Source organism: Rhipicephalus microplus, unplaced genomic scaffold (assembly GCF_043290135.1).
Source record: "Rhipicephalus microplus isolate Deutch F79 unplaced genomic scaffold, USDA_Rmic scaffold_20, whole genome shotgun sequence".
Classification (NCBI taxonomy): domain Eukaryota; kingdom Metazoa; phylum Arthropoda; class Arachnida; order Ixodida; family Ixodidae; genus Rhipicephalus; species Rhipicephalus microplus.
In genome coordinates, this window is record NW_027464593.1 from 1824062 (window position 1) to 1851392 (window position 27331).

The 27331-nt window shown below is 45.4% G+C and overlaps 1 protein-coding gene across 1 annotated transcript; it reads right to left on the minus strand.

Moving 5' to 3' along the window:
* Positions 1-14952: 14952 nt before the first annotated feature.
* LOC142785284 (uncharacterized) lies at positions 14953-26268 on the minus strand. Its single transcript, XM_075883742.1, has 4 exons — positions 25945-26268; positions 20902-20964; positions 18659-18747; positions 14953-15231 (listed from the first exon to the last, which is right to left on the minus strand). The coding sequence occupies exons 2-4, from the start codon at positions 20903-20905 to the stop codon at positions 14953-14955; spliced, it is 372 nt and encodes a 123-aa protein (XP_075739857.1). The 5' UTR covers positions 20906-20964; positions 25945-26268.
* Between the last annotated feature and the right edge of the window lie 1063 nt (positions 26269-27331).

Below are 27331 nucleotides of genomic sequence, written 5' to 3' on the forward strand. Positions count from 1 at the left end.
TATTTTACGGTAGTAGAGACAGCCTGCTATATGTTTACGGGGCGAGCCAAGTTTTTTTTTTATCTCACAATAAAGAATGGTATTACAGGTCTTCGACATCTAAGCTAAATTCATTGCATGTCTTCGGATTACTCTGCAGCGAAAATAACCCGATAGCTCCTGAATCGGCCACAAGAAACGGATCATAATAACACTAGGCCATGCCCCCAAAAGGTTCATGACCTCTAATAGGTCGCGTATAACACAGGTCATTGACAAGGCCCAGTTCAAAAAGTGTTAGGACTAAAATGTAAGCGAACAGCTTCGTAGAAGTTGTGATATTTTACTTGAAATCCACTGGTGTGGGTAGTTACAATCAAATATTGCTTCAAAGCGGATTTTGCAGTGACTCTCGTGATGCACTAGCAGTAGGCAAAATTTTTTTAAATGTACACGAAAGAGAACCAGTGTCTTAGTTTAGACTGACACGTTGCACGCCTAGACCGCTCATGCTTTAAGCTCATTTACAGCGCAGAAAATTAGGGTTGCAGTTTATTTTTAAGTTTAGTGTTCAAATTTTGAAAGTGTAGCGTATCTTCGCAACATCGGCTTCATCAATATTTCCATCACACCAACAGATGACAGCACACCTAACTTTTAAATTTATTTCAGGTATTGAAAATGTGAGCACTTTTGTAGGGCTCTCATGGATTAATAGCTACGTAAGGCCCCGTTCACGCGTTTAAACTTTATGAAGTCACGTGGTTTCGTGTGAGAAGCTCGAGGTGGCATCTACAACTACATTTTCTTTTTTGCACGTTTTCCCAATTACCAAGCGTCGTGTCACGGTAAAAGTGGCATTTCCAAGGTTTTGAAATTCTACTTTACTAATAGGCTAAAAATATTTTTCGCGCTTTAGTGTCCTGCAGAGGTGTACTGGGGCAATTTCGAGACATCACGAAAGGGAGATTTTTGTTTCCTCAGTACGCAAGTATTTCCACTTACCACACGATAGCCAGTCAGCATGCGTAATATAGTTACTTGGACTTTAAAGTTTTGGTTGGCGAGTATCCGCAAGTACAACAGCGGACATGACCGCGACAAGTCCACAGAGTTTCTCAGTGTTTGCAAACGGAGTGTTCCATGCAGCCTAAATCACAGAAATTGCTGTCACAGCCAATGAGGACACTGTACTCCTCGTGAATATGTGCTCGTGTATTGCTTATCTGCAATTACTACGCAGTGAAATGCCGAGTTCCCACAACTTCACACTGCCATGTAATGTCACGGAGAAACCACCCACTTGATATCGAAACTGAAACTATCTTTTCGAGGTGGAGTTAATAACATATATGCGGCGCTTCCCCACACTACACAGAACTCTGTTTAGGATTCTCGAAACAAATCATCTTGTTTAGGGCAACAATCCCTAAATATTTAAAATTCGTCTCAGAACTCCTTTAAATCTTGCCGGCAAGATGAATCGGGACAGTAATGATAGATGATTTGGCAGTCAATGTATTTGGGTACATGCAAGATTACGTGATCAGTTTTGAAGGGAACAGTGTGACCGAAAGGGTAGTGGATCGCGGATGGTCTAGAGGCGCTCGCTGGCTTCCTCCTTTTACTGCCTTAAGTAGCCGCAAGTGCAGTATAGTTGTTTCTGTACAGTGACACCGCTCTCCGTGTGAGGGCATCGAGTGCCAACTCTTCAAATCGCGTTTAGCCGCATACGCTTTGCATTGTAAATCAGCTGTTTTGACCTCTTTCTCTTGCTAATTAGTTTTCCACTTGTATGAAGCAGTGAGTAGAAGAGATGTGGGTGGGCACAGTCTGGATTTCTCGGCAATTGTGCATTGGGTAATCGATACGCACACGGAAGAGTAGAAAAATCTTTTCGAAGGCTTGAACACATATCATTCGCTGAATTCGAAAACACTTGATGCTCATACGTTTATAATTATGATTTAGGTGCACGTTAAATAACTCCATATGGTCAAAATTCACAAAGCTTTCCACTATGGCATTTTTCATGAACATATCAGTAAAATAACTTCTTCGAACGAAACTCCTTGACAACCTGCTGCTGATTCTTCAGCCATACAATCAAGATTCACTGCGACTGTACTGTCCGGAAGGTGTGCACAAGACTCATGCAGGAAGGCCGGCGACTATTGCTTCTAGAACATTTATTCGGCTTTTTCTAGTTAATTACGGGAAAATGTCAACAGATCAGAATGACATGCCATCTAGATTTTTCACAAGCTCCCACCTGAGCATTTCTGGTTGGGAACAATGTGACTACTTCAGTTACAAGCATCAAGGCAGAATTTTGCCAACAATGCTTTTTTTTCTTTGAAGCGCAATGAAATCATATCATTACTATGAAGAACATTTTCTGATTCTCCAAAATTTAATTCCCCTCCGTCTCTGGCATGCCTTATTTCATAAGAAAAAGTTTCACATCTATGCAACTGCACTGAAGACTGCATCTGAGCTCGCGTGGGCTTGAGACTGTATGTTTGCAAAGACTCAGCTAGGTGTGGTTAAGCTTGGAGCTGATCTTTTTTTTTTTTGCTGCACTAAAATGACTTTTTTAAACAGTATTATTACACGCTGTTTCATGTTTTGTAATTTCATTTCGAACAATTATTATTTCATTAAAATTCTTGTTACTTACCTTATTATTCCTGCTACTGCGATTGCTATTCGCGCCTACTTGTAGAAAATAATAGTCATTCTTGTTGAGTTTTGGCTTTGCCTTTTTCGAAGTACTTATTTCAATAAGCACGAAATGTGATACTTTGAACAAAATTGTGCAAAATTTATTTTTTCCAAGGGCCATGCTTGCTGGCATGTAGATTTGAAGTGAATTTTTCCAAAGCTATTTTTATCAAAAAACAAACAATTACGTTTTCTGTCATTTCTTATGCGAGTTGGTGACCGATCATGAGGTCAAGATTTCAGAACTTGCCTCATAATTGTATGTGCGTGCAGAGTGAAATATTTATCAATTTGCTCAATTCATAAAGTTAGAGAAAGAGTTGTCATATATGCTTTTTACCATGTTTCCATCACGTTAGTACCACCAGGAGGTGCCTAAGCGGCATTATTTCAGCGCGCTTGCCTTTGAAACGGTTGGCGCAAGCTCGCAGGGGCTTGGAGCGCCCCTGCGAGCTTGCGGGGATAAGTAGAAGCATAGCCTCCTGTAAGCAGGTCGTAAAAGAAGCGAGCGTGAACCTCCATACCGGCCACAGGTAGATATACTTGAGACAATACGGAAAAACAATGACTTGGTTTAGGTTGACAAACTGTGGGTTGAGAACTCTTATGCTAAAGTTTCACAGTCATAACTTCATTATTAATGGAGAAAAGTTAATGTCTAAGTTTCAATAGCAAATTTCGTGCTGAAATATTTGCCAGGGTTGCAACAGCCAAAATAGAGTTTGGAAAAATTTTCTGAACTGCAATATGTTACTTTTAAAGCAATAAAACTCAAATTTGGAGTGCGTTACAAGAAAAAAATTTGTTTCATTACACGAAAGACAAAGTTTTTAGCCATTTTGGACAGAAGGCTTGAATTTAGAAAACAATATATATGTGCAAGCCATTCAACATTCCCTATTTTTCGCAGTGTCGATATGAGCACTGCTATTTCAACAAAAGTACAGGTTTTCCCGCTCACTTTAACCCAAGCGACAGTGAAAGTTCTTTATCGACTGTAATGCTTGATAATTACGCGTGTTGATTGAATTAGGAGCATTTTTGTGCGCAAGCGATGATATGATCTAGTGCAGCGGCCGTATTAGAGTGTACTGATTTGCATATGTAAACTGATAGCAGGAAGTACATAGCCGATAGCTAAAAAGCAAATTTCATGTACACGAAAATGTCTCATTGTGTTAGTTTATCAACGCAAACCGAACGACAAGCCTGTGTTTCCACGTATGAGTCAGCGAAGTGCCGACGAGTATGCCCATCGGCTGTGAGCGGGGGCCCGTGTGCGCTGCGCCGCAGGCTGAAAGCGCGTCTGTCGCATCAATGCTCATCGCTGCATGTGCACACATCATACGCAAGAAACAATCGTTCCAGTTACCCGATAGCAAAGGTCTACTGTTCAGTCATTCTTATTCCTCGGCATAGCATAATAATAAGCCCAGAAGCACCGATGGCATGTACGACGGACTTGGCCGGTAAGCTAGGCCTACATTCGCTGGTGTTGCACTCGTACAGGTAACGTTTACTTGGACCGGTATCCGCGCAAGCGGCTCGAGATGGTTGACGTTTGAGCAATCCACAAGCCATTCCTTATTATAATAAAATGTAGACGAAAGGAAAGAAGGAAGCTACAAAAGGGAGAAGGCAGGGAGGTTAACAAGAAAGACATCTGGTTGGCTCCCCTACACTGGGGGATTTGGGAAGGCGACAGGAAAGATGAGAGAGAGGGAAGAGAGGAAAAATAAAAAAAGATAGACTGACAGTAATTTCACAACACCGCTTCTCAGAAGCGTACACACAAGCTCGTCTTTCTCAGGAAACACTGCGGGGCTTTCGCTGCTTTGTGGGCTGTCGAGGGATCTGGAGGTTGCTCCGATAGCACATGCACAGAAAGAGGCCGATCATCCATTCGCCGCATTGCGTTGGCAGGTACTTGTCTGTCTGAGGCAAATCGAGGACAGTGGCACAGCAGGTGTTTGATATTTTCGTCGATGTCGCAGACATCGCATGTCGCACTGTCCGTTATTCCAAATAACGTGGTATAAGCTCTCGTGAAACCAACTCCAAGCCCAAGGCAAAAGGAAAGCGAAGCTTCACGTCGATGTAGGCCGGGTATAGGCTGGAGTTTTAGTGAAGGGTCAAGCTCGTGCAGTCTTGTACGTCGTATGCTTGGTGTGTTTCACTCAGTCAGCGTGAGAATGTGGGCCAGTTGACGAATCTGCCTCACCGCGTACGCTTTTGAAAGCGGAATTGGAACGCTGTTTGTTTCTTCATGTGACATGCGAGAAGCATGATCTGGAGAATCATTTCCGCTTATACCACAATGCCCAGGTAACCATTAAAAGACGTTGTAGTGGCGTTTTTGTATTAAGAGGTAGTGAAGCTTCATGGTTTGGTAGGGTAAATGGTCTTGGCATCCGCGTCGGAGAACTGACAGCAAGCACTGTCACGCTGGTTTTGAGTGAGAAAACATGGCCCATTTACTTGGTCTTTCTTCAGAATTTATGAGTTCTAGTGCACAGCTCCGAGCCTCGAGCTCTGCCGTCGTGGACGTTGTCGCATGTGAAGTCTTAAACCACCGAGTTACCCATTGTTTTGGTATAACCACTGCTCCACCTGAACTAGACGGTGTAGTCGAGCCACCCGTGTAAACGTGCACGTGGTTACTGTAGTTTTGTTTCAGTAGGAATTGACTCAGTTGTTTCAGGGCATGTGTTGGTAAGTCAAATTTTCTCCGCATTCCTGGTATCATTAAGTGAACTGGCGGCCGGCTCAAGCTTCAAGAAGAAAGCAGTGGCTTTGACGCAGGAGCGTACGCCTCAGTACATTATGGACGGTACTTACAGACAGTAGCACCGTATGTCATGCGGGGCCTTTCAACTGTAAGTAGCTGTACACCCACGTATATATCTTGCCACCAATACCTACTTTAGGATGGCTTCATGAGTGACATTGTCTTAAGCCCCCATAACGTCTAGAAACAGGGTGGCGCACGGTCTCTTACAGGCTTTCTGGTGTTCAACATATATGTAGACATTGTAAGCAAAACTATAAGGATTGCGAGAAATGCGTTTGAGTTGTGGTTTTGCCGACCACCGTTGTTTTTCTGGCGTATATATAGTACACACCGTGGCATCGCATGTCGGATCGGATGCCAGATCGTAACGTTCGTACTCTATTTCACGGCCAACACTGCTGACAGATCGTGCCACCTGTGTTTTTAAGCGCCTAAGTACAACTTCCAGGCTTGGTCACAAGTGGCTTCACTGCATTGTGCCGATACAACAGAATACCAGCTGATAATTGAAATTTATTATTGAAAATAGTTTTGAATGCCACGAATTTCTATAATAAAATGTTACGTGCCTACTGGGTACCTAACGATCACCAAATAGTTACACTTGCTAGATGTATATTTGCTCGTCGAAACACGTAGTAGAAATGTAGCGCCACCCGCACTACAAGGGGCTAGACATCATCAGTACAAATTCCGGTTGCTGTGGGAACGGTTGTTCGTAGCGCTAGAGGTATGGTACGTGTTGTTATTTACTGTGTTGCGTACTATTATGTGTATGCTGATGCCCATCCTGCATATGTGACGTAAGCTTGAAGCAATCTATTCGGTTCACGCGTTTTATAAAATGATCGACAATCTTTTTTAGACGTTAGTCCTAGCGCTACAGGAGACATTCTATTCTTCGAGGGAGTTAATGCACTCTAGCCCTACCAGATTGTAAAACTCTAAGAGTGAGCAGTCCATCAATGGTGAGCAGGTAATCGTCCTGTAAACATAGCATTAAAGAGGCGATTTGTTCGGCTTTTTCTTCGTAGTCATTCCTAGGATCAGCCATGGTGAACAGGCTTTTGTAATGATCCTCAAAGCAGTGGTTTTTTTTTCGTGTGTCTCAGCATATGGAGCCATCTGAGTTTATTCGGAATACCTGCTTGCATAGTGCCTATTACTTTAACCTCCAAGATATATTTTTGTGGGCGCTAACTCAGTGAAACGAATTACCCGAGAATGAATTTCTGCTTCTCTATATGATTCGTATCATATTTATTCATTCGTGGACCCTTCGTCGGTGCAGCCTTCCATCCGTCGGTGCAGCCATCCGTGAGTCCATCAATGCATCTGTCTGTGTGTCTGTTCGTCCATCTATTCAACAATCCATGTACCACCATCTCGCCTCTTTTCATCATATGGATGGATGGATGGATATGGCTGTACCCTTTAGATCGGGCGGTGGCTAGCGCCACCAAGCCGTAATATATTATGAACCAAAAACTATATTTATTTTTTTCCTTAAAAAAGAGTTTGAGGATTCGTACTTTGCAGTAAAGAGTTTATTTTCACTCGCGCCTTGACTTTAGCCACCAATCAGACAACCTCCTTCTAGTGAAGTCTACCCGCTTAAAGTTTATTTTGCCCTCCCGGTCCCTAAACCCCAGTGCTTTGAAAAACTCTGCGCCATCATCCTGAACTATAAGGTGAAGCCCTTTACAGAACATTATCAAGTGTTCGGCAGTTTCTTCTTCCTCTCCACACGCACTGCATACTGTGTCTACCCCTTCGTATTTGGCCCGATATGTCTTGGTTCGCAGTACTCCCGTTCTGGCCTCAAACAGTAGAGAACTACCCCGAGTATTATCATAGATCCTTTCCTTGGCGATTTTCTGCTTAAACGTTCGATAGACCTCTAGTGCGGACTTCTTAATCATGCCCATTCTCCACATGTCAGTCTCCGTTTCCTTCACTTTCTTCTTAACCGATAGTTCTTTTTGGTTTGGCCACCTGCTGTTTTCTAAGTATTTACCAGTCAACTTCCTGGTTCGCTTCCTCCATTTTGTATCGATATTATTCATGTACAAGTAGCTGAAAACCTTCCTAGCCCAACGCTCTTCCCCCATTTCTCTCAATCGCTTCTCAAATTTTATCTTGCTGCTAGCTTCCCTGCCCTCAAATGATGTCCATCCCATATCACCTGGTACTCCCTGATTTGGTGTATTCCCGTGACCTCCTAAAGCAAGCCTACTTATTCCACGTTGCTTAATTTCTAATCTTGCTTGAACTTCTGATCTCATGCGCAAGACCGCATTGCCGAACGTCAGCCCAGGAACCATGACCCCTTTACATATTCCTCTCACAACATAATACCTAATGTAATTCCACAGTGCCCTATTTTTCATGACTGCTGCATTCCTGTTACCTTTAGTCGTCACGTATATTTCGTGTTCCCTCAGATACTCGGTCCCATTGCTTATCCATACGCCCAGATATTTGTATTTATCTGTTATCTCTAGCGTGACCTCCTGTATTCTAAGTTCACTACCTTCGTTGTCATTGAAAATCATGACTGCTGATTTTTCCTTACTGAAGCTGAAATCTAACCTATCTCCCTCATTACCGCAGATGTCCATCAATCTCTGCAAATCTTCCTTGTTGTTGACCATTAGCACTATATCATCTGCGTACATTAATGCTGGTAGTGCCTGATCAATAAGTTCTCCTTGTTTGACTAAAGAGAGGTTGAAGCCCAGTCCACTTCCCTCTAATTTTGCCTCTAATCCTTGTAGGTACATCATGAATAATATTGCAATCCGCATCATATATTCCGCATATGCACCGCCATCCAGCGGACATTCCAAGGACTAAACGAGAGGTGGCACAGGCACACTTTCTTACGGCTTGCGCTTCGTGTCCACTTCTCACCTTTAACCACCTCGAGCTTATGGTATATATTAGTTCACTCTAATCATAGCACTGCGGCCCAAAGCTCGCTAAACGTTTCTAAAACCAAGGAGGTTATGCCCTTTGTGTATAACGTAGCAACTGCAGTGTGCCAGTGCCACCTCTCGTTTACTCCTTGGAATGTCCGCTGGCTTTGGGTGCACGCAGTGTATGCAAATTTTTTTGTAAAAAGTGTGACCAATAAAATTCAATTCAATTCAATCCTTTCTTGTCAGATAGTGCTCAATGTTGAAGCCAATGGTTGCTAAGGGGGAACGAGAGAATGGAGAATTTGGCTTTTAGTTAACACGCCGCTGCGAACTTTTTCTTGTTCAACAACGCACAGAAGTATTATCTCACCAGCACCATCTTGGAGGTCAAAATGTGAGACTGGTTACACACTACGACTACTACTACAACTACGAAGGATGAACAGGTGCCGCTATAAGGAGCTTTCCCGTAAAAGTCGCAGCTTTACTGCAAAGACGAAGCAATGAACGCAATAGCAACAAAATTGAAGGTCACGCGCTGAATGGCAAGCAGATCGAAGCGTGCTCCGCGTTTCTCATGCACAAAGCGGACACAAAATGCACTTACAGGTACAAATAAACGCGAATAAGCATCTCAGTTCTTACCTCGCTGTGTCCGAAAAGCGTGCTCTTTTCGCAAATGAAGACTCTAAAATGATTTTGGTGTTCTTTGTGTGGCTGTTAACTGAAACAAACTTATTCAGGTAAACGCACTAGGCCAGCCATACGTGTGCTTGTCCCCAACGAGAGATAAGCACGCGCTTTATTATACAGTAATGTTTTTACGTAAAAAATGACATGAGGCGTGTCTATTTAAAATTTATATTCAAACTGATGCGTATGGCATAGACTAAGATGGAAGACAGCACGCACAACCGACAGACCACTTCCTCGTTGTCGTCTTCTGACCGCTGATACGTCAGCTACGTAGCATTACCCCCCCCTCCCCCCCCCCCCCCCGGCGGTAAAAGCGCCGTCTCGGTGCACATTAACTACGGTCTTCAGTAGGCAGGTGGTAAGGTTTTAGCCTGCTGACGTGCACAACATTACTGGGTGTGGTTGCAGGCAAGCTTGTGGTCTCAGATGCAGGAATGATCTCGTAGGTGACGTCGGTTACCTGGCGGATGATACGGTAAGGACCCATGTATCGAGACAACAACTTCTCTGATAAGCAACTCGACGAACTGGGCACGACAGGAGAACAAGAGAACCGGGTGAGAAGTGAACGTCAGCATGCTGGCTGTCGTAGATGGCTTTCTGGGTGGCTTGCGAAGCCGAAAGTCTAGAGCAGGCGATCTGACGTGCGTGGTCGGCACGAGCAATAGCGTCGCGTGCATATTCGGTTGACGGTGTTGTAGTGGTGTAGTGGTTGGAAGTAGGGTGTCGAGTGGTAACTTCGGATCACGGCCATAAAGCAAATAAAAGTGTGAATAACCAGTAGTGTCGTGGCTCGAAGAATTGTACGCGAAGGTCACGTGAGGTAGCTCCAGGTTCCAGTCATGGTGGTCGGAGGACACATACATCGCGAGCATGTCCGTTAGGGTCCGATTTAGCCGTTCGGTAAGGCCATTTGTTTGGGGATGGTAGGAAGTGGTCAGCTTGTGGTGCGTCAAGGAAGAGCGCAGAAGATAGTCGATCACACGGGACAAAAATGCGCGGCCACAATCCGTGAGTAATTGGCGAGGAGCGCCATGGTGTAGGATGACGTCGTGGAGCAAAAAGTCCGCAATATCAGTAGCGGTGCTGGTGGGGAGCGCTCGAGTGATGGCATACCTAGTCGCGTAGTCTATAGCAACGGCGACTCACTTGTTGCCCGATTTTGACTCGGGAAAAGGACCGAGAAGTTTCATACCAACACGGAAGAAAGGTTCGGTTGGGATGGAGATCAGTTGAAAAAGTCCAGCCGGGGGCGCATTAGGTCGCTTCCTACGTTGAAATTTATCGCAGGAAGACACGTAACGGCGAACGGACCGGGCGAGACCGCGCCAAAAGAAGCGGCGACGCACGCGGTCGTACGTGCGAGATACACCCAGATGACCAGCAGTTGGTTCATCGTGAAGCTCGTGCAGCACAGTTGAACGCAAATTTTTTCGGCACGACAAGAAGGAGCTCAGGGCCATCTGGCTGGAGGCTACGACGGTACAGCGGGCCATTCAGGAGGACGTACATGCGAAGTGCCGTGTCGTTTGGAGCCGATTCGAGACGGTCAATAAGTTGTCGCAGAGAAGCATCAGGACGTTGTTCATCACCAATCTCAAGAAACTGGGACATTCACATGACGCTGAGGCTAGGCTCGATGTCTGGTTCATCGAGCTGATCAACAGGGTAGCGGGATAAGAAATCGGCGTCCAGACGGAGACGTCCAGACTTATAAGCAACCAAGTATGAATACTCCTGTAGGCGTAATACCCAATGACCAAGTCGTCCAGTGGGGTCCTTCAGAGAAGAAAGCCAACACAGCGCGTGATGATGTGTGATGAGACGGAAAGGGCGGCCATACAAGTAAGGAGGGAATTTAGAAACCGCATAAACAAGAGCGAGACATTCCCGTTCTGTTATAGAATAATTGCGTTCAGACTTAGAAAGCAGACGGCTTACGTACGCGATTACACGGTCGTTGCCCCGCTGAATTTGCGCCAAAACTGCACCAATTCCGTGATCACTAGCGCCTGTTCGCACTTCTGTAGGAGCATCGGGGTCGAAATGTGCAAGAATAGGAGGTGTCGTTAGAGCGGTGATTAGCTGAGAGAAGGCGTCAGCTTGAGAAGGGCTCCAAGAAAATGGGACGTCTTGTTTGACAAGGTCGGTGAGTGGCCGTGCGAGTGCCGCAGTTTTTCACGAACCGGCGAAAGTAGGAGCAGAGGCCCAAAAAACTGCGAACATCATGGACAGAGCGTAGGACTGGGAAGTTGGTTACAGCGCGTGCTTTCGCCGGGTCTGGCCGTACGTCGGCAGCGTCAACAAGGTGACCCAATACGGTAATCTGACGAAAACCGAAGTGGCACTTGGAGGAATTGAGCAGCAGGCCGGCCCGTTGAAATATGGATAGAATGGTCGAAAGGCGCTCAAGGTGGGTTGCAAAGGTAGGTGAGAAAATGATCACGTCGTCCAGGTAACACAAACATGTCGACCATTTATATCCTTGTAGGAGCGTGTCCATCATTCTCTCGAAAGTCGCTAGAGCGTTGCAGAGCCCGAATGGCATGACCTTGAATTGGTAAAGACCGTCAGGGGTAACAAAGGCGGTCTTTTCTCGGTCCATGTCATCTACAGCGATTTGCCAGTAGCCAGATCGGAGGTCAAGAGACGAAAAGAAGGTGACACCATGAAGGCAATCAAGAGCATCGTCAATGCGTGGTAGAGGGTACACGTCTTTTTTTCGTAATATTGTTGAGGTGGCGATAATCAACGCAGAAACGCCATGAGCCGTTTTTCTTTTTTACTAATACCACGGGAGATGCCCAAGGGCTCGTTGATGGTTCGATTACGTTTTTCGTAAGCATTTTGGCCACTTCCTTCTGAATCACTTCTCGCTTGAACGCTGACACGCGGTACGGCCGACGGTGAATGGGCGCAGAGTCACCAGTGTTGATTCGGTGAGTGAAAATTTTAGTCTTGCTCAAGGGACGATCGTCGGTGTCAAAAATATCACTGTATGAGGCCAAAACTTGGCCGAGAGCGTCAGCCTGGTGAGGCGACAGCTCCGATCCAATCATGTTTCGAAAAATACCATCGTCTGAGCTGGGTGACCGTGAGACTGCGCTTCGATCAAGAGCAGATACAGCGACAACACTGACATCATCCTTTGTTATGGCAGTTAGCTGGGCTAGAGACATCTGGCAGGGCAACACTTGAGGGGTGAAACCAAAGTTAAGGAGTGGAAGTAACACACAGTTATCCACTATGGTCGTGATGGTATAGGACACAGTAACACTGCGCGTCAGCTGAACGTCAGTAATTGGCGTAACGATATAATCACCGTCAGGAACGGGAGGGGTCGATGACGAAGACACGTACGTGACGGTTCGAGGTGGCAGGCGAACGAAAGTGGTTGGGCTCAAGCGGCTGGTGGGCTTTGCAGAGTAGTCGGCAAAGATTGGTAGATCAAGGCTGAGGGTACCAGACGAACAATCAATTAAGACCGAGTGTGCCGAAAGGAAATCGAGGCCAAGTATGAGGTCATGAGGGCAGCAGGCTAGTACGGGAAAAAGGACCACGGCGTGACGACCGGCAATGCTGACACGAGCAGTGCACATTCCGATTACTGGTACAGTACCGCCATCGGCAACACGTATTGCCTGCGTCGTACATGGCGTCATAATATTTTGTAAGCGGCAGCGTAAAGAAGCGCTCATAATAGACAGGTGCGCACCTGTGTCAATGAGGGTGGTCGCAGGAACATGGTCGACTTGTACTTCAAGCAGACTATTATGCGTGGGAAGCGTCAGTAGAGGATTTTCGGCCGTCATTGCTATTGCAACTTCACCTCTATAAGCTGCAATAACTAGTTTTTCTGCTGCGGTCGTCCAGAGAAGCTCGGCGAGGAAAAGCGCCGAGGTGGCGGAGAGCGGGATTGGCGACGTAGCGGTGATGGGGAGCGAGAGCTGCGGCGACCGGACCAAGGGGCGTCAGGGTAGCGGCGACCGGGCAAAGGGGCGTCAGTGGAAGGCTCGTAAGATGACGGCGAATAAAAATTGAAAAGTGCGGCGACTGAACGTCGAGGGGTCGTCAGATGCATGAGCGCCGAGGTAGAGAAAGTCTGACGTGGTTGGTTTGACCAATGGCGGCGGCAACAGCGAGAAACGTGCCAAGGCTGGTGGCAGGAAAAAAAATAGGCCGGTCGTCGGGTGTTCGCCATTCCGAAGGGTTGGAGGTGAATTGTTGGAGGTGAACGGCGAGCGTGTCCTCGGGAGTAGGCCGGGACTTCAGGGCGAGTCAAGGGACATGCTGATGGAAGATCGAGGTTCGCAAACTCCTGCCTCACCACAGCTTGTATTAACGCCACTGACGGCTGTTGTTTGTCAGAGGCGAGCGTTGCGAAAACGGGTGGCTGAAGAGGAGCCAGACAGGTGGCTTCGATTTCCCGACGAACAATTCGTGTGACGTTGTCATACGTGGGGGATTTGCGGGCGGCCTCACACGATGAGGTTGCGGCCGTGTTGGGCAGCCGGGTGAATCGCTGAGTAATACGGCGGCTCTTGGCTTCTTCGAACCGCCGGCACTCTTTAATGATTGCGTCGACGCTGGCAACGTTGTTGTAAACTAGAAGATTAAATGCGTCGTCTGCTATGCCTTTCAGCACAAGGGCCACTTTCTCAGACTCACTCATGTGCTCGTCAATCTGGCGGCATAGGGTGATGACGTCGTGAATGTGCGCGACGTACGACTCCGTCGACGTCTGTGCACGAGCCGCCAGTTGATTCCGCGCTGCGATCTGCCGCCCAACAGTGTCACCAAAAAGGTCGCGGATCTTCACTTTAAAGGAGTCCCAGCTCGTAGTCTCCGCTTCGTGCGTCTCGAACCAGACTCGCGGTGGGCCATCGAGGTAAAAAAAGCACATTGGCAAGCATAAGAGTCGGGTCCCACCTATAGCCCAGGCAGCACGCCGCCGTTGGACCAATCTTGGACCAACATCGGCTAACATCGGCACCGACGTCGGAAGTGCAACTTCTTCCAATGTCGGGCCGACGTTCAAGCCAATGATGGGCCGACGTTTTAGCCAGTATGCAACCAACATTGGGCCGACGAAGGCCCATCGTATTGCCGACAAAGCTGCCAATGTTCGGCCAACATTGGGCCATATTTCAGCCAATCACATGCCATTTTTACGCCGATGTTTGCTACACGACGAATATTGGCTACGGATGTACGACCGACATTGGACCAATCCAGGGCCACATTGCAGCCAATCAAATGCCGTTATTACACCGATGTTTCCTGCACGACGAATATTGGCTACTGATTGGCTTGCCATTATGTAACCATTATTAGTAGGGAATTTTTCTTACCGGAAGATTTAAACAATATGCCTCGATGACCCGCTCTTGTAGCTTTGCAGCCCTGTATACTTGGGTCAACAGAAAATTGAATGCTGAGAACTGAAAGCAGTTACTCGATCTATTTTATCTTTTATACCTCATTCCCTTTGCTAACACTAGAAGTGTAGTTTATTTTTTTACCAATTTATCTTTTGCAATAGCGAGTGCTTTATTTGGTACTGGTATTTGGTACAGCAGATCGAAAAAAGTCGTTAGGAAGTAAATGTTGAAAGCGTATGTCCCCCACTTGCAATCCCCACATATGTCCCCCACATGGTAATCGAGAATATTCATAGTTTAGAGCATTTTTTTGTAACTAAAACATGGCGATGGTGCTTCCGAATCAGCATAAGCTAGCCGAACAGTGCACCACCGACAGTCTGCAGACTATTTATTCTTTGTTTTTTTTTTATTTATTTGGTACAACAAAAATTATACATTGAAAAATATATATACACAACTAAAAAAGGCCCGCTCTACTGCAGGTCAGGTTGCGTTGGGGGCACAGTGACAGTGGTGCTGTCAAGGCCCTGGCTGCTGTGGCTGGGCAGGAAGCCAGCTGCCGCGAGCAGCCGATAATCTGCACTCTGAGAGTGGGGATCATCGGGCTGCTCCACAACAAATGCTTCTCTGAAGCGCCGCTTCCTGCCCCCACAGCGATCACCAGACCCTGGCAGCCACCTCTTAATAAAGTTGAGGGCCTCCGCCTGGTCGCACCCTGCTTTTTGGCAGATGACATCTGCATACAAGAACAGAAATACCATAGTACACATGAAGCACTGCAGTACAGAGAATACACAAGGGTACACACACATAAAACAATGAACAAGTCTAACCTGTCACTAATCTACAGAGCCTCAGGTTCACAAAGGCCCTTTTCCCTTTTATGCCATGAAGGCTGTACAGCACTAGCACGTCATGTACCAATACAGCCTTCATGGCATTCACACCAATTTCTCGGAGGCCACGTCCCCCAATCCGCAGGAGGTGCTTGCACTGTAAAAAAATGCAAGAAGCATAGATGGGGTGAACGCAACAGCACATCGAAATGTTTTCATGATAAAAATCTGCAAGAAGAGGACACTGAAAACAACAACTTGAATTTTTGGGCATCACAACATTTCATTGTTTTTTTTTACGCTAACTTCAACTCACTTGACCTAAAATGGTTTCCACATCAGCCCTCTCACACTCAGTGTGAGAACCTTTCAGAGTCCTTCTCTGAATGCAGTTTCGCTGTTATGAAATCAAATACAACACTGTTATAATCCTTAATAAATATTGATTCTAGCTATGAAATAGTATAATTACTTTGTACAGTGCTCAAATTCCAATACACGTTTCTTCGAGGTTACAATGTCTTTGCCTGAATGTTGACCAGGAGTAGCTTCTACAGGTGAAAAACGATAAAATATGTGGAATTCAAAAAGAAGCTGGGACATGTTTTTAATCAATGCATTGTAAGCAGAGAACAACAAGATAAATGAACATGATCAAGGTGCACTAAGAGGCAACCTTAGAGCGACCAAATCTTGGTCATAGATGAAACTGATAGAAAAATAAAGGTCGCACTAGATGGTCGCACCATTTGCTGTTTATATTTTTCTGTGATAGCCAACAAAGAGGCATGTCGCTATAGAAATCTCATTACAATAAACAAAGGTGCATTTTTCTTCACACTGCGAAATTGGGTGCATGTTAGATTTTTAAAAAAGTAAGAAATCGGCTAACACAAGGCAGGGTGAACTGTAGCTCAAAGTGGAGAGAGCCGCAGCGGACACGAAATAGGGTGATAAATGAACAAAATTACTGAATGTGTTTTAAGCAGGCTATTGCTAGTCACTGCCCATCAAACACACGATGCCGCCTACATCGTCTGCTAGCTTAGGACAGTTTACTCGGACTTCACAGACTATAGTAAATACAGTCGAATCTCATTAATTCCAACACACTTAATTCGAACTGACGCTGTGGTCCTATCAAAGCTATACCGCGCTCCGAAAACGCTCTCAGCACCCCGCCCAATCCTGCGGTGGCACTTCAGACACCTCATCGCTGTGCTTGAAGAAGAAAATGAAGAAAAGGAAAGAAAAGACTGCGGTGGAATGTTTGCCAAATGCCAATCTGCGACATTCCTGTGCCCCGCTTCGGCTTTTTCCGTCCCTGCCACGCAGAGACCCTTCTCCTCTTAACACTGCGCATGAAGAGAAAGAGGGGAAAAAAAGCTGTCGCAGAGAGTTGGCTCTCTCATGCCGATCTGCAACACGCCGGTGTCACGCTTCCCTGTTTTTCGTTCCGGCTATGTAGAGAAGAGACTCTTCTCCTTTCAACACCGCGCATGAAGAGAGAAAAAAAAAAAGCTGCCGCGGAGTGTTTCTTTCTCGAATGCCGATTTGCTTTTCTCCAGGTGGAGACGCTCCTCCATTCTCATCATGCGCTGGCCACGCTCCGGCTGCAGCGCAGATGGTAACAGTGGAAACACAGTTGTCTTCGAAGAGTGTCAGCACTGGACATTGCCGCGCGCAACTTCTTTTGCCAGGAGAATACTGAAGCCGAAGTACAAATGCTTTGCAAACTGCACGCAAAACTTGTTGACTCGTTGCAAGGCCAACGTGTACAGACATGTATTGACTACTTTAATTAATGACGGATGTCCTGCAATTTGTGAATAAAACTTCTCCATGCACATGCATCACTGCATGGTGAGCCCTCCGCTCGTTTACCGTATTTACTCTATTCTATCGCGCCCTCGATTGTAACGCGCGCCCGATTTCCACGAAAAAAAAAAAAAAAAAACTAAGACATCGGTTGCAACGCGCACCCTTTTTTCTCGTTGGCCCGCTTGATCACACCACTCGCGAAAACGACTCTTTTTGAGAGCGTCTTCTGTTTAAATATGAAACAGGGGAAGCTTATGCCTATCTGACGTGCAACAGAGCATTGCTGTCACTCTAGTTTTACCGTGGCCCGATGTCAGTACACAAACTTGCTTCGCCCCCTTCTCCTAGACGGTTGTGGTACCAGGCATGTCGAAGTAAAGAGGCGTGTGATCGGCATTCCCGATTTGCCCAAGCAGGTAGCCGTTGTTGTGCCGCAAGTTTAGGAGGAACCTCTGAAGACTCTGAAGCTTTTCTTCGTACTCCTCCGGCAACTTCCGGCATATGCCCGTTCGCCTTCGGAGGGAAAAGCCTTTTCTCTTCATAAAGTTCGTTAGCCAGCACCTGCTCGCTTTAAAATGGCTCTGCATTAGCCCTTTTTCTAAGGCTAACTGCATAGCCTGCACTTGGAGCAGTTCTGTCGTCACAGGCCGCTGTGCCGCTCACTGCTTATTCACATACTCGCCGAGCAGCTGTTCAATTTGTGGAAACCGACCCTGCTGTGGTCCACTGAAGCCTTTGCGTGAATCTTTGCTGTCGACAACATTCTGCTTTTGTTTCCGCCAGTCCCGCACGCACGTTTCGGGAACTCCGAATGACCGCGATGCGGCCCGATTTCTGTCCGTTCCGGCACACGCGACGACTTTTCTTTTAGAAGCAGCATTGTGGTGCACTCATCGAGTTTTTGGAGTCGGCCCTACCATGCCGTCGATGCTAATGTACTACAAGATGACGAACTCCTCAGCACACGTATGAAGTGCCGCGCATGGGAAACACATAGGCAGAAATGACCGACGCGCCATGCCGACGCACGTAGGGGGCGGCCATTTTGTAAGTGGCGATGGATATAGAATGACCATACTCATTTTTTTTTTCGTACTCGATTCTAACGCACATGCGATTTATGAACTCTCTTAATCGGAAAAAAGGTGCGTGTTAGATTCAAGTAATTACGGTAACTTTCATTATATTGAACTACTTTTAATTTGAACAAATTTTCTGGCCTCTTTGAGTACAAATTATTCATATTCGACTGTAGTACAGTGGCTCATGAGATAACCTGACTAGTTTGTTTCCCGAAACACAGTATCTTAAAGCAGTACTAAATTTCTGCATGTTACATAGGCATATTAAAAATCAAGAAATATACACCAAAGCCGCAGCCACAGCTTTACTCTGCGTAACTGCCTCTGCTGCCTCCACTTCTCCAATTGTACCAGCAGGCAGCCGGGGAAGGTCAGAGGGGCGCTGTGCTGGCTGGGCGTGCTGAGGCACGGACAAGAGCCGTACCTTGTGCTTCAGCTGTCGCACCTCCTGCAGAACCTGTCTTTGTTGCTGCCTGATGCCAAGTTGGATCCGCAGGATCCATAGCAATAGAGCTGAAACATACAAGAGTACATACCATATTTACTCGCACAATTTGCATTCTCACATAATTTGCTCACCAGTATAATTAGCCAGCCTGCTTTACTACAAGAAACTTTTTGCTCGCATACTTTGCCCTCCCCAACCAGCCCGAGCCACCTTGCCAGCACACACACAGACACATTTGACTTCATGATGCTCTGGTCAGGCACATCTCTTGTCGAGCAGGCGAGTGCAGTCTTACACAAAATGGACTGAGTGCAAGGTCCCTTCTTCCATGAACTTTTATGCTTTCCCTAGAATATCGAACTTGAAAACTGAAACCTGTTTATGTGTAGTCCGAAATGCCTAAAGGTTTGCCTCCTATCTTCCCACCTCTTCCACGGCAAGAATGTATTCCCGAGACACAGCACAGATGTTGAACGCGTGCAAGGACCTGTCACATCAACTAGATGAGGCAGGTTTTCGCACTCATTTTTTTTTTTTCGGTTTCGCCATCTGGCCATTGCGTTTTTATCGTTCCTTGTGATAGGCTACAATAATTATATACGAGGCAGATTGCTGTTATAAAGCTTACCGAAGAAAACTGAAACCGTGCTACCGCTAAGCACCTCAGCGTGGAGTTCTTCGACATGCAATATTCAGTATGGGAGCCAGCAGAAAAGTGCGTTGAATAAGACTTAGCATAGAAGCTTGGGTGTGTTGGTTAGATATCGGAGGGAACACAACACAATAGAAGACTGGGACAAGGAATGGACACACACACATGAAGGGCGACACACACAGCACTGTGTTGGCATCGCGCTTCCTTGTCTGCACCTTACTTTACGTTGGGTTCCCGACAATTATTGGAGAGTACTTATGTTCTCTGGTATAACCCTGTCGTGGGAACTGGTTTTTGTGAGCACTGTTCGGAAGAACTTCAAGAAAATGGGGGCATTTGAACAGGCTTAGCAAACAAATGACAATCCGCTGTGAGACAGCTGTGACAGCGCCTGCAACATATATTCCCAGTTGAGCTTTTAGGCCAGCGATTCCTACTAGCTTCGCACATGACCGGATTGACAAAAAAAGTACACATAATACGCGAGTATATACCGCATTTGACTCTGTAGCTTTGATGAACCAGGCAGATACACAAATTTATCCAAAACTCCATTGATTCTGTTGCAAAATTATTCAACAAACAAATTGCGATATTATCCATGTTACTATACGATTGTGGCACTTTACCATTGCAGCTTTCCAGGAGGCACACATAGTGCAGCGTTAGTTCACCACTCGCAGTTAATTGTATGCAGTAGGTTGTGCTCACAGCAACTGACTGCATGCAATGGTGAACATCTTGCATGCTTGCACCGCTGTTTCAGCATGCTGGCTGCTTCCCATAAGGCTATCAATTGATGTTCACAAAATTGGGAAGATGAAGAAAGACTACACAGTGCCCTCTGGCCACCCTATACTCCAAACCTCCAGCCAAAAAACAAACAAAAGAAACAGAAGTATGCAAATGAATATTATTCCTAATGCAGCTGGAATGGAGTGTAGTTTTCACCAATTCTGTGTGTTAAGTCAATATGGAGTGAGTTAACTCCATAAAGTAGCTTTTCTCATAACAGTGTTCACTCTATTGTAACACAAGGAGTGACTTTATAGCATCTAGAAGGAAAAATAGAATCTTCAGTATTTGATAGAAATGTGAGGCTCTACCTCAAAACAACAATAATCTGGAAAAAGAACTCATTACATTCGAAAAAAAAAAAGGTAGCACAGTTGATCCCCTTTACAAGAGACACTGATGTAACAGACAAACGGGGATCAGAGGCACCAGTGTGCAGGCTGACATTTGGCCCATCATGCATCAGGCACTCCGTAGATGCGCCTGTGCAGCCGGGAGCCCTGCAGTCAAGCATGCTGAGCAAGACTGTTGACCACTGTACAATGACACATTGCCACAAAACTTCAAAACTTCATTTCACAGACTTCTGCAAAAGCTTCTTACACTCTTGCATAATTTTTGCACAAGCTTCTCTCATTCTTGCGTGATTTTCGTCAGAACATATAAGTGTTGGAAGTTGTATGTCCCCAAAAACTTGCACAATACAAATAGCATACATTAAAGTCTATCACTTAATACATGCATAGTGTAACAATGAAAGGAAACTCACGCATGATTTGCTCCGAGCCTTCCCCGTGCGGTGCCTCCTTGAGCCTTGGAGAGCACTGTACAGCTAGAGCAAAGTAGCATCAATCCAGTGTTAATGGCAGGTTAACAAGACAACAAAACTAACCCCCATATTCATAAACGCTCCCCGACTCGACTTTCACCCTTCACTTGACAGAGTTGAGCACTGAGCCGCTGCTCGTTTGAAAGCGACGCTGCGCTACTCGAGAATCACAGCAGATTACTGCTGACATGCAGCAATTTTCTCTGCTTAGAGACGGCGCTCCCATCAGCCATCTCAAGTGAAGGTGAAGCGTTGAGTGGAGGGACGTTCTAGAATACGGGGGTAAGATTGGTTGCAAGAACACTACAATAGACACACTTAATTTTCACACTTCATCTATATTGTACAGCTACACACATTCTGCATCCTTATAATGCAACATATACATACAGGCTTATAAAGTAAACACTGTAGGCTGCTCAAATAACACCTACACAAAAAAATTACCCAAAAGTGGCCATGCGCAAAGTACTTTTATTTGAAACTCACAAAACTTTTGCGGTGATGGAGAATAAATAAGACAGGTTACACTTGGAGGCACATGAGACCTTCGCAGCTTTCATAAAGTACAAAAAACAATATGGTATGTGTGTGTGTATGTACGCATGAAGCTTCAGCCTTTACATACGGTTTCTTGAAAGAATCGACTATGAATTTTATGGCACCTGTGTCCTTCAGCGCAATTGAAAGCCTGCTGATCAGTGTGTGCAATTGTGGAATAGTTACATGGAAAATGGCGTGAAACACCTAAAATCAAATTTTTCTAGCTAGGAAATATGCAGCTGTGTATACACAACACATGCTGCAAACAGTGGGAGGTGACCACAAGAGTGATTTGAGTGTAAGCGGCAGTATTCCGCATTCATGCACCCCGCCATTTTCAACTGTTGCCCAAAAACAGCACCACTTCAGCGTGCTACTTCTTTTTTTAAATCATAAACAGCACGGAATACAGCGAGGATGAAAACAACATATGCAATTAAATTTTGAGCACTATTTATGATGCGCATGATTGATTGATTGATATGTGGGGTTTAACGTCCCAAAACCACTATATGATTATGATAGACGCCGTAGTGGAGGGCTCCGGAAATTTAGACCACCTGGGGTTCTTTAACGTGCACCTAAATCTGAGCACACGGGCCCACAACATTCCCGCCTCCATCGGAAATGCAGCCGCCGCAGCCGGGATTCGAACTCGCGCCCTGCGGGTCAGCAGCCGAGTACCTTAGCCACTAGACCACCGCGGCGGCAATGGTGCGCATGAAAAAAAAAAAAAAAAACGGCCTTTGTACAACGACGAATTCATAATTTGCCTTCACGGACCTTCTGTTAGGCTGCACCACATACAGATTTTTTGTGGCTTTCAAAAGAGATTTGAAAAAAAAAATAATAACCGTGTTTACTCTCGTCATGAGCGCGCTCACTAAGTCACCCTCATTTCAGTCACCAAAATTTTGAATTTTTTTTTCTTCCACATATTAAACACACACCTTACGTTCATCCGCTGAAGTCCCACGGGCTCCCCCCCCCCCTTGCCGCCTTCGCTCGCTGCCACGTGCAATTTTATTTTTGTTTCTATTTGTTCACAGAACGTCCCCTGTCTTTTTTAATTATCTCTTGTAACATACGTGGCATTATCTTGTTCCCGAGGTGCCACAGGTGCTTTGCTATGTAGATGCACCATTAAACTAGTATTTTTGATCAACTGTGCATTTCTGATGTTTACCTTGCAAGTACGTAAAACTGGCATGCTTCTTGATCTACGATATACATGTGGCTTGTCTCACTTTGAAGGAAAAGTTAGCATACAATGGTGTAAATGCTTAGAATTTGAAATATTGAGGCAGCAGCACACCGGAGATGATCATATGGTAAAGAAACAAGTGCTGCCTTATTACTGGCAAGTTGTCACTTATATGTACAAATAAATTTTGCGAGCTAAAAAAAGTACAAAAGCACAGCGAGGCTATGATGTGGTTCAACCTGTGGATTCGCTTCATTTATCATGCCATATGATGAAGCTTCCTTTGGTAAAACTGCTCAGATAAGAAAAAAAGTTTGCTGTCCAATACAGCAACTATACAAAGTGTGCACGTGCATCTCGCAGCGCATTTTCGTCACTTCCGAAATGCGCCACCAACATGCCCGGGCACCAACCGAATCTATCGCCTACAACTGCCATGTTGTCTCCTCAAGCTTGCACCCGTTTAGTTTTGCCTCACGATGCAAGTTTGAGAAATTATGAGCTGCTAGTGAGGCAAGTTGATTTAGTAGTCCACGCAGAGGGAGCAGAGCTTAGGGTGTTTCTTCGCTGAAAGTTATAACCTGAAATTGAGAACGCACATTCCGATTTTCCTAAAAGTACCAGCGTATTTGGCTGGTGCAGATTAACAAAAGCTACTTGAAGAAACTTTGCAATATTTGCATCTTCAGGTGCAACTTCATTACGGGTAAGTGCCATAGCCAAGTATTTACCTGCAAACAGATATAGCTTACCAAGATACTGTACATACAAACTTGTCCGCAGTTAAAATCATGATGGCGAGGAAGGCGGTTAAAATCGTGATGGCGATCGAGAAGATTTGGTATTTCATTGAAACAAACTATAAAGAATGGGAAACAATATTAGTTCACCTTGAAGTATAGCCGATCGGTTCAAGTTGGGCGTCAGGATTTTTTTTAATTAGTCAATTCCATACACGGTCTCTATCATGTTCAGTGACTCCACTGTACATTAGCGTACAACAAAAGCAAAATACAAAGTGAAAAGTGTGTTAAAGCATACGCGAAAAATAAAGTGATAACTGGCATTACCGCGGCACACACCACGCAAAGTCGCTATCTGCCTTGTATAATATTTTCCTCGACTATTTCCACAAATTGCAATCAAAGAGGCTCAAGCTCAACATCAGCACTGTTTAAAACACTTGGGGGGGGGGGGGGGGGGGCATTGCTACTTTGGTGGCATAGGCCGTGACAATATATTCATAATATTATATCTCTTGTAAACTTGCCTAGCTCTGCACTACTAGTTTTCGATGGGAGCAGCTGCGCTTCGCACATCCACTCTTAAAATTGCGGCTCGAGAGATTTTGAGCTTTCACTTGTTCACTTGTTTTTGGGCCAGGCAATTTGTAGTGAAAGCAAGATAATAGGCCCTCATAGGTTGTGGCGGGCAGCCGGTGTACGCCGTGACTGGTATATGTGTCGCACATCTTGATTATCTGGTCTTGTATCGAGTGAACGAGCGAGGCCTTCCTAATCCAATGAGCTCGTTAAAGTAAGACAACAAAAAACCACAATGCTTCCACATCGTTCACAGCAACAGATGACGAGCCCCCAACAAACCGCACTGCAGCACGTGAACTGCCGTAGGTACCCAGGGAGTTACCCGGACATGGCGGGAGAGGGCGACAACGGCAGAAGTGACATCACAAGAACACTATGTATAAAGGGGACATTTAAAGACTTTTTTCCCATTTATAAACTTCGTGCACTGTTCTGTCACAATTCATAGCTCAGAATAGTTGTATTTTGAAAAGGGCACTAATTCATAAGCCCAATGGTTCAAGGATGGGTGCATTTAGGGGGCCCATTCTACGTTTTACTTATGCCCTTCAAGAACTTGCTTACAGGGCCAAAGTCCTGTTTCAGAAAGAACACGCTAGTGCGTGGCCAGCAGTCCGTCAAGCATTAGTGCTGGTGAGATTTGGAAATGCAGCGCATGAGCATCCTCATCTGCTACTTCTCTGCTCATGCTCTCGGGGCTTACTTGCGAGGCACGGTCCTTCGCACTTTTCATTTTCACACTGTAAATCAACTGATACCAACTCTTCCTTCCATTATTTAATAAACCAATATTTCATGGTCACGAGGACGAGCTTAAAATGTTTGCTACATCAGACCTGAACAGCATTTTGAGTCATCGAAACTTGCTAGTTGCAGCGAGCATTATGCGAAAAATATGATGTGCTTTACGGTGACAACTTGCAAAACACTGCAGCAACGATTAAAATCATGCATTTTTTGTGCTCACAGGAAATCCCTGAAGCAGGAGGCACTGGGCTAGATAAATTGCGCAGCTAAAATACGGATGCGCTTTCCAATGCTGTCATGCGTGCAGGCGGAGAAATGGCAGACAAAACTGGGCGCACCCCGATTCTATGCGCATGCGTCCCATTCACAAGCCTCGCTGCCAGTTAGCACCACATGGCTCACTGTCCATGAGCTCGCTTGTTTCCTGTAACAGTGGACCATACGGTACACCTATTTAAAAACGAGGATAGAATGTATAAAATGCAGCATCTGATGAAGCCATGACGATGTGTTGCTGATGAAATCTGGAACTCTAGTTAGTACCCTTATTGTTAACCAGCCGACCGACTAGCAAAAAGATTTGCGACTGAAATGATGGCATCTACACCTGCCCTTAAAGGGACACTGAACAAAGTTTTTGCCGCCGAGATTTTCAGCCAAAGCAAAAGATTGGGCCATGAAATTCATAGAAAATAATAATTTCAAGCAGAAACTACGAAAACATACTGAATTTAATGAACCTTTTACAAAATGCCGCGTCTAGCTCTTAGACACGGCGTTTTCTAAAAGGTCGCGACATTTATTTTTCAAGTTTTTTTTTGTTATTCAAGACAAATCTACGGTGCATTGTTCACAGAAAACAAAATTGCCTCGGTAAGATTTCTTTGCGAGCAGCTTACTAATTTTAAGACAGGCGCGTTGATTCGTGAACTGAAGGATGCGAGTGATCGATCTTGCCTGCTAGTGGCTAGGCGACAAAGGCTTTACCTCATGTCCTGGTGTAGCTAAGTCACGCAAATGGAGCAGAAAATGTGCATTATCATTTATTTCACCTAAATATCACACGTATGTGACTTATTGCCGGTGACAGGTGATCAGGATGAAGTCGACAAGTTGCAAATCTGAACAAGAATTCACTCGAATGAAAAACCAACCTATACTCACGTGCACGGTGAAGTCGAACACGTCGTCCGTCAATGTTGTCGCCGATGCCCGAAGGAAAAGAGAAGATGACAAGCGACGGGGTCGTCTCTTTCTATAAAGTCGGCGGAACTGCCAGAACGGCCAACACAAAAGGCATCGGGTTGACATTCCTCCATCTGGGCATCAGCCGCTCCACCCGGGCATGCAGCTGCTACTGGTTCTACTACTATCCTCTTCCCCGTGCCTCTTCCCGACATTGCAGTGTTGCTGCCATACTCGCGAACCTTTTTAAATTAAAGCACGCAATCATGTATTATCGTGCACCATACTAAACTTAAAAACAGTGCGCCGGTACATTAGATCACGAAGCGCGGTCCACGCCATCACAAGAGCAATTAGAGAAATGAAACAAAGAAAACAAAAATGTATAAAATATTTTGTCTCAATACGATCCGAAATCAGTTTCCTGCAGCGGCTTTTGGCTCTGTATGAACGGCCAAGCCAGTGCCAAGCCAAGCTTGCGTCCCTGATCAGCTGTTTGTTTCCATCGAGAATTCAACAGTGAACTGGCAATTTGTTTAGATGATATTGCTAAAGGGCTTGAAATTGAATATTTCTCTACGTACTACTGCTGTACTTTTCCTCTCTGTTTCCTGATCACAGTGATGAGATTGAGGAGGTTACAATTTAGAAAACAGCAACTGCAGCTCAAGCATTGCTAGTATCGCTGTTTCGGTAATAGAATGTTACAAAGATTTTGCCCCGCGACCTGCTTGCCGTGTTCGAGCACCCAGTAGAAATTTACGGTGCCGCGTTTGAAAGAGTTGAATAAAATTGCAATATTACGAAAGAAAGGCTCTGAAGCAACATCGCATTTTATCAGGCCTACACCTCCCACACCTAGACGAGTAAAACTCGTCGATATTATCTTGCAAAGCTGTGTATAATATTTAAAACACATTCTTTAGCCCACGATGAATTGTTCTCTCGTGTGGCTTCTCCATTTGGTACTGTCATGTTAACTTACAAAGGCAACTTTCCATATTTAGTCTTTTTAGATGTTGCAAAAGCTTGACACGTGGTGTGTATGCCATACTGATAATTCTCCTCGTAACCTGGGTCCGCCTCTTTAAACAGCGTCGCATTTTATTGTTCGCAATTGTGTTTGTTTTATACTGTAAGCGAGCTGTGTGATTTCATCAATATTCACGAGTGTTCCCTGACTATACAAACACGTGCGTCTTAATTGGTGCGGTGCACGTTTGTATGTAGCAAAAAATGTCATTTCGTCAGCGTGTGTCTGCATACACTTGCATGCCCTGCAGTACGTGTATATAATTAATGCAGTAAGGACTGCAATGCATAGCCTTGCATGGGACATATATTCCATGCACCCTCAGAGAAATGT

What these genes read in the sequence shown, in the direction of transcription:
- LOC142785284 (XM_075883742.1), bottom strand. An exon ending in TGCGACAGCTGAAGCACAAG is followed by an intron (nt 15,232 to 18,658) that starts GTACGGCTCTTG and finishes TCTTGTATGCAG; the next exon opens with ATGTCATCTGCCAAAAAGCA.